This window comes from Poeciliopsis prolifica, unplaced genomic scaffold (genome assembly GCF_027474105.1).
Source record: "Poeciliopsis prolifica strain line A6 unplaced genomic scaffold, Auburn_PproV2 SCAFFOLD055, whole genome shotgun sequence".
Taxonomy (NCBI): domain Eukaryota; kingdom Metazoa; phylum Chordata; class Actinopteri; order Cyprinodontiformes; family Poeciliidae; genus Poeciliopsis; species Poeciliopsis prolifica.
In genome coordinates this window covers 2,997,140-3,005,000 of record NW_026562430.1, presented here as the reverse complement: position 1 = coordinate 3,005,000, position 7,861 = coordinate 2,997,140, and the positions used below count along the sequence as shown (strand labels likewise).

General features: G+C 40.0%; 1 protein-coding gene across 1 annotated transcript in view; it reads right to left on the bottom strand.

Annotated features, from left to right (window-relative positions):
* Window positions 1–7,861, bottom strand: part of LOC129379021 (rho GTPase-activating protein 20-like) — a 33,335-nt gene that overhangs the window by 8,037 nt on the left and 17,437 nt on the right. Inside the window, exons 6-13 of the mRNA XM_055059560.1 lie at window positions 5,974–6,147; window positions 5,748–5,897; window positions 4,934–4,975; window positions 4,762–4,846; window positions 4,608–4,685; window positions 4,436–4,502; window positions 4,034–4,231; window positions 3,780–3,952 (exon numbers count right to left, since the gene is read on the bottom strand). Of these exons, the coding sequence (XP_054915535.1) occupies window positions 3,780–3,952; window positions 4,034–4,231; window positions 4,436–4,502; window positions 4,608–4,685; window positions 4,762–4,846; window positions 4,934–4,975; window positions 5,748–5,897; window positions 5,974–6,147 (967 nt within the window). The remainder of the gene's footprint in view (window positions 1–3,779; window positions 3,953–4,033; window positions 4,232–4,435; window positions 4,503–4,607; window positions 4,686–4,761; window positions 4,847–4,933; window positions 4,976–5,747; window positions 5,898–5,973; window positions 6,148–7,861) is intronic.

The window sequence follows — 7,861 nt, the reverse complement described above, 5'->3', positions numbered from 1 at the left end:
ATGGTCTCAGTCTAGTTCTGCAGGCTATATTTGGGGTGTCAATAAAATAAATACATAAATTAACCTTTAATTATACTTATTTTTTTCTATCTAATCATAACAAATCAGAGAGGGATGAAACAGGAAGAGCAGGTTTCCTGGAAAAAGAGGAAGTTTATCATAAAATTATAAATGAATGCTAAATCAAAGAAACTAAAAGGGTTATGAATGTGATTTTGAAATGGTGTAAAACATGTAACTGCTATTAAAAATCACTGATGATGTGTTGGAGGTCAAAGGTTAGGGGTAAAATGGGGACTAACGGGAAAACAGAGATGACCAACGCCTTATTAGGAAATAGGTTGTTGGACAACATAAACGTGTCCGAGAAAAGACATGGGAGAAACATTGAGCAACCCTGAGACATTAGCCACGAGATCAGGACAAAATGTCTCTAAGACAGTGATGGATATGAGTCCATCTGTCCAAACAAGTTACCCAATAAAGCACAGCAACAGTGTTAGCCAATGAAAATGCACTGAAAGCAGGTAGAAACCCTATATAGGGGAGAGCAAAAGACTAATCTTTGGTTGGATCCTCCAGGCAGCTTGGAGTCAAAACCGAGATGGACAAAGAACTGCAGCTGAAGAAGAGCCGGGGCCACAGAGCCCAACACTGTCCTGCACACGGGGACCGACCCATCAACAACATGTGGCTTCAAATCACACTTCTCTCATCGGCTGGGTTCAGACCCCAAAGACAAAGAGCCAAGTCCTGTGCGACCTCACCGTCCATGTAGAGATGACAGATCATCAGACCGACAGAGATCCCTGCCTTCATCAATCAACCTCCTGCTGCTGCAACACCTTCATCATCATCAGACCAGTTCTGGGATTCCAAACACCAAATTCTGTCCGTCTCTCTAAAGGTTCCCTTTTTAGTTCTTACTATCAGCATCAGGGAAAGAGAGGCTAAATGATACATTTTACTTATTGGATTATTTCTGCTATTTCATTAAGCTGTACTGACCCTTGCAACATTGCTTTACTAATAAAATATTCAGCATGAAAAAAATCTAAAAGATGTTGTGGACATTCAATTAATGAGTCGCCTCAAAGTTCTTTGATGGTAGTAAAATAGCTGTGATGTTTGATTCTGGGGAAGAAAAATAGGTCATGTCTAAAATTTACAGATGGAATGAAACAACAGGTCTCTCCTTCACACTCACGTAGCAGACCTCACTACATTTCCAGAGGATCCATCACTCTGCGTTTCTGAGGCCGGGGACCAGATATTATCTTTACACCCGTCTCCATCCAGAATGTGTCTGGCCCCCGGGTTCTGCAGAACAGGACATTACCTGTCCGGATCATTACAAGACAATTTACAAAAAACAGAATTATGAAATACAGCGGTCCTAATTCAAACCTCAGACTGAAAATCTTTTTGCTTCCAAGCCACTTAAAGTAGCTCTTTTAAATACCAGATCACTCTGTGCTAAAGCTCTATTAATTAATGATTTCATCACTGAGTATCATGTTATGTTTCTGACTGAAACATGGTTGAATGACTGAATTGTACTAATTGAATCAGCGCCTCCTGACTACAATTTTTGAAATGAGAACAGAAAACTAAAAAAAAGGAGGAGGCGTGGCTTCTATATTTAAGAAAACCATAAATTGTAGTAGAATTTCTTTGGGTCATTTCACCTTTTGAGTATCTTGGAATTCAAGATAAAGGCTACAAACAAACTTTGACACTAACTTTATACAAAACTCCAACATATGTGGAAAATTTCTTTACTGACTTGAATGATCTTCTATTATGATTGTTGGTGATTTCAACATTAATGTGTAAAAACCTGAAGACAGAGGAGCAAAAAAGCTCTTTAATGTTTTAGAAAATTTTGGTTTAACACAACATGTCAAGCAAGCAACACAGACTCAAGGACACACACTGGACCTGGTTATCAGTAAGGGTGTGAATATTTCCAATATCTCTGTAACTGATGTCGCCCTGTCGGATCACTTTGCTGTTATCTTTGAAGGTTCTTTATTCTTTGACCCACTTGGACAAACAGCTACTGTCACAAAACGTTCTTTCACAGAAAACACAGCAGAAACATTTAATCAAATCTACTCTTCCTCCTCACCCTTAAGCTGTAATGATGTAGATCAGTTGTTAGATGATTTTCAGTCTAAAGTTTCATATATCATTGATTCCATTGTGTCTGGTACGAAAAAATTTCCATGGAGAAAAGCACAAGCAGTTCGTTATGCAAGACAACTCTGTCGCAGAGCAGACATGTATGAAAAATAGATATAACTAACACTAAAACATGCAAGGGAGGTTTCTTTGCAGATGCCATAAACAAAAACATCAACAATGCTCAAACTTTATTTGCAACAGTTGACAGGCTCACAAACCCTCCTGTGACGTTTCCACCTGAACTCCAATCTAATGCTGCCTGTAACAAGTTTCCAGCTTCTTCTCAGAGAAAATTCAAAAAATCAGAGGATTAATCTGCACATCAACTTCAAAGCCAGAACCATTGCTGTACCAAAACAAAACAAATACAGAAAAAATGACCCATTTTCAACTACTTACTTATAAAACCCTAGAAGACATTATAAGCCAATTAAGTTCAAGCTCCTGCTGTCTGGATGTCCTACCCACACATTTCTTTAAGAAAGTCCTGCCTGTTATTGCTTCTGATCCAAATAGTAAACTCTTCACTCACATCAGGCGTTTTCCCTCAAGCATTGAAAACAGCAGTCATCGAACCACTGCTAAAAAAGAACAACAATCTGGACAAATCACTACTGCAGAATTACAGGCCGACCTCCCATTCATCAGCAAAGTTATTGAAAAAACTTTGTGTAAACTTCCAGAAAACTGTGAAACAGCAGAAACCCTGACTTCCTTTAAATCTCAACTAAAAACACACCTCTTTAGATTGTATTTGAAATGTAATACGCAAGAATGTATTCTTTATTCCATGATGCATGAATTTGTGTTTATGATGTAAATCACTTTGAAATGCCTTGCTGCTAAAATGTGCTATACAGACACAAAATTTGATTGAGAGGTTGCTTAAGCCCAAATCTAAAACAACATCCTTGGGACTCGCCAGAGTCACTAAAACCAACCTTAAGAAGTGCAAGTTGTAATAAAGAGAAGGAGCGACCGTTAACAGATGTACTCTGTGAAACTAGTTGGCTGCCGGCTGCTCAGTCTGGCTAATTCACAGGGGGAAGAAGGGTGGGACATCTGGATGTAGGTCGTAGAGGTCAGGGGAATTCTTTCTCTAAACCAGATTAAACAAGTTTACTTCTGTTCTGGATCGGGTAAATCCCAGCAGATTTAGGAAACTCAATTCACCTGTTAGAGGCCAGGCTGGTAGCACATCTCCCCATTAAATATTTGAATAATATATTATAGACAGAAATAAACATTTCCATAATACTATAATTTTATGAACCAGCATCTGAATGAATCGGAGAACAGAGATCTGCCAATGTTCAATGTGACACATAAAGCAAAACATAACTTTATAAGATTAATTTTATATTTTATAACAAAATAAAACGAAATGTTAAACCAAATATTATCATTCTGGGTGAATTGAAGGGGAAAATAGCCTCTGTTACCCACTACTCAATATGATGAACGTGTGAAACAACTTTGGTCCAATTAAATCAATAGAATTATTTCAACTTTTAAGGTTGGTTGTCTCAATATTCTTCAGTACTGGACTTTAGGAGGAGTTTTTCACTCGTGTGTGTGTGTATTGGACTCACCATGACCGGCTTGGGTAGAGCGCCGTCCACGCAGATGGAGCTGAGCGACCGGCCGAACAAGCGGCCCGGAGCATCTTCGGCCGCCGCCGGCTGGTTCAGCTGAGACGCCGATCCTTTCCAGAAGGCCCAACCAACAAGCGAACGGCGCCTTTTGAACGACTTCTGGGAGAAATCTGAAATGTTCCAGAGAGAATTCTCAACATTGTTCTAAATTTCAACAAAACTCCAGCAGGAAGCTGAGAAACACGGCGTACCTGCAGGCGGGTGGTGCTGAGGGGGTTCTGCAGGGCGGGGCTTCAGGATGAACTGACACTGCTTGTACACCTGCATTTGTTCCACCTGCATGGCCATCTGTCGGTCAGCAGGGGGCGCCGCGGTGTCCCTGCCGCCGTCTCCCAGAACCACTGAGCTTTTCACGTGACTCATCTGGATGCTGAAGGGAAACTCATGACCTGAAATGAAAAAAACTACACTGCAAAACTGAATCTTAACAAACTTAGTGAGAATTTCTTAGTACACTTGAAATTACAGAAACTAGCTTTAAAAAATAAAATAAAATAAATAATTTCCTGTTTCATTACAAATGGTTTGTATTGGAGTTATTGAAACCAGAAATCTGTTTCAGAACAAAGGATCTGAATGAGTGTGTAGCTCACCAATCAGAGGGTAAGGTGTGTTGTCTCTCTTGGAGACGACCCACAGCTGGAAGTCTTTAACGTTTCCCTGACAACAACACATAAACAGTGGCAGGTTTGAGGTCCAACAACAACAAAAATGCATTCTGTTTGCATCCAGACTGACAGAACCCGCATCTCTAGATTTACTCACTATGATGCCAAACTGCTGCAAGGCCAGGCGGATCACCTCATTGGCCGAGTCCCAGTTGCTGACAGGAAGTGTCTTGGTCTGATCAGAGAGGTCAGGAGAGGATCAGCCTACTGATCGTTGAGGCGTTACATTCTGCTGCCGGGTTCAAACTCACGATGGCAAAGGTGTTCAGCCCCTTTCCGTAAACTCTCAGAGGAATCGTCTTTGGCTCCTCCTTCTCTTTCTCTTCTTTTATCCGACTGCACACAAAAAACAAATCGATTAAAAACCCGATCATATCTGCGGATAAATAAAAGATCAATCAATGCTCGGTCAACGTATTTCACCTCTTGAGGAGTGAAAGCCATCTATCCTTCTGTTCAGCTGAGCTAGAAGAAAGTATGAAGAACTTAAACACAAATATTGACAGAAATGTTCATCCAGAAGTACCGTCGGTCATTGCACTACCGTCGGTCATTGCACTGAAAGAAAAGTAAAAATTTTGCTCTTTTTCCATCACTTTAACATTTTTATTGTGATACAGTTTCACGTCCTACAGAAGACAGTTTGGGCCACAATTCAGACATTTTTCTTAGAAATAAAATTGTTTAAACATCATCAGAAAAATCTAGTTTAAAACTCAAAACATTTTGGACAGTCTGGATCAAGTGCAGCATAATTGAGACATAACTAAACATTTATTTGAAAATTTAAATTATAAGAAAAAAAGCCACAATTTTGGCCCTAATCCTCTCCAGGGTTGTGGGTTCAAATACCCATAGAAAGAAAGAATAGAAACATGATGCCACAAGCGCAGCTGATTTAGAGGACTGTTGTGAGGCGTTTGTGTCCCTAACAGGAACTTTATGGACAGCAGTCCGGTTCGGTTCAGTCAGAACAGGCGGTTCTCCTTCCCAGCTGGGTTATTTGTGGTTTTATAGGCTGCTGTGTTCGTTCTTCATCCTGTCTGCTCTGTGTATCTTTGACATTTAAGGTGCGCTTTGCAGCATCACCAGCATATTTGGTTTGTTGAAACGTAAACACGGCGTGTGCAGCTCTGACCCAAATTCTGATGAGCTCCTCTGTTTGTCTTCATCTACAGAATCTGTGTTGACACCATAAACGTTTGCATCTTTGGTTTTCGATGTAAATGTGTGTTACCTAAACAGAGCCACGCAGTTCCAGGTGGGCCAGCCCATGACGAAGCTCCGCTCCGGATCCGTGCTTCCCTCACACACTTCATCAGTACAGCCTGCCGTCCACATCTCACACACGCGCACCTGGACTTTCTGCTTGAAGTTGTTCGCTGATCTGAAGAAACGGATGTCACACATGCTGATCGATGCCACAAAACACACAAAAAGGCACACTAGCTGCTGGTGCTTACTTGGCTTTTGCGATCACCAAAACATCACTGAAGAGGAAGAGGTGCCGGTCTTGGGTCTGCATGCCCGTCTTCAGCTGGGCGTGTCCGTAAAGGAGGAAGAACCTATCAGAGCCGGTCAGGAAGGACCGGACGAGAGGACAGGTTTCTGGACATGCGAGGAACGAGACGCTTTCTCTGAAATGAGGACAAAAAGAAACTCATGTCATGAACTGTGGAGAAAGTGAGTCCTTCATGGTAGCAGTAACCCGTTCTGCAATCACCAATCTTCAACCTGTTGATTCTGATTTTGCCCAAAACCTTTTTTTTGTTGCTAAAAATGTTAAATGCTGCTAAATATAGCAAGAAAGTCACTGAGTTGGTAACAGTTGGGTGAATATTGCTGACTGTGAGTGGAACAGAAGCGACTTTTATGCATGGTGAAACAGAAGTAGGATGCAATTTTTTTTTTATTGTCATCTGTACATAATTGATCCATTTGTGACAGAAAAAAAATGTTATATAGGCCCTAAATGTGTTTTGCTGTCACTGTTTGTTACTGTTCATGCATGCAGTGTATCACGCATGTAGAAAAATTTTGTTTCCTACATGCTTGGACGGGGCTAGAGGTCAAACATCTCTCACTGGAGAGCAAAAGAGGAAGGTGGTTGATGTCAAGACCTTTGAGAAGTACATTCTTATCTTCACATGTAAGTATTTTTGGATGATCAACAAAAAGAAAGAAAATCAGTGCCAGTATGTCGTTCAATCCCTACTTCCTGCTACTTCAGTTTCTCATATAAATCCCTTCTGTGATCAGTTCTTTAAAATCAATACTGTAGCCACCGACTCCGATCTGTCTTTCATAGGTTCTTAAATTATTTGAAAATGAATCAAATCTACAAAGCCAAATGCAAAATCAATGTGTTCAAATCTATGATTAATCAACAATGAATAATTACTCTAAAATATTTTGCTTACTACTCCACCCCCTTTGTAATATAACATTTGCTGCTGTGCATTATGGGTAACCACCTACTTTGGTTTTATTTGTCCTAACAACACTAATGCCGTTTGCTAACCTTACCTATAAACTGAATTGTCTAGCGTAGCACTTTGGCGGAAAGCAAGAATAAGTAAAAGGGTTTAAGGAATTAGTTTGAAGCATAATAATTAATATAAAACTCATTCATACAATGAATTAGAATATAAACTGAGTTTCATTGAAGATTTCTACACCTAATTGGTCTCTGATTGGTTAATTCAGCAGGAGCATTTTAATTAAGTTACTTATTCTTCACATTCACACTCCGTATGTCCAAAGCTGCTCTCTATTAATAGGCGCCTGATCCTTAGATAAGCTTGTCAACAGCAGGATTATCAATTACAGTGGATCTAAACACTTTACTCAAAGGTGTGAGAGTCATTTCAAACTCTGCACGTGTGTGTGCGTTAATCAGAGCGCAAAGGCCTATTACACCAATTCAGATCTGTAGGCGGCCTTCTTGTTTAATGGCGGTTGGCAAACAACTTTTAGGTGCATTACCGCCACCTTCTAGACTGGAGTATGGACCAGATGTATAGTCTCTATAACCTCCCCAAAATACCTGTGCTTCTAAGAAATCTAAACATAGCTAAAAACCACATCCCCGGACGATTTTTGTAATAAGTCCCTAATATCTAATTTGACTTTATCTCTATTTAACTCTTTAATTAATTCCCCTCTTTCCTGATTATAATTAGTACATTCCAAAAAAATATGTTGAACTGTTTCTGAATTCCCACAATAACTACACAACCCCGTACTGTGCTTATTAATTATTCTCAAGGTGCGATTTAACCCCGTATGTCCAAATCTTAACCTAGATATAATATCCTCCTCTTTTTTTACTCCTATTCTCTTTTCTACATT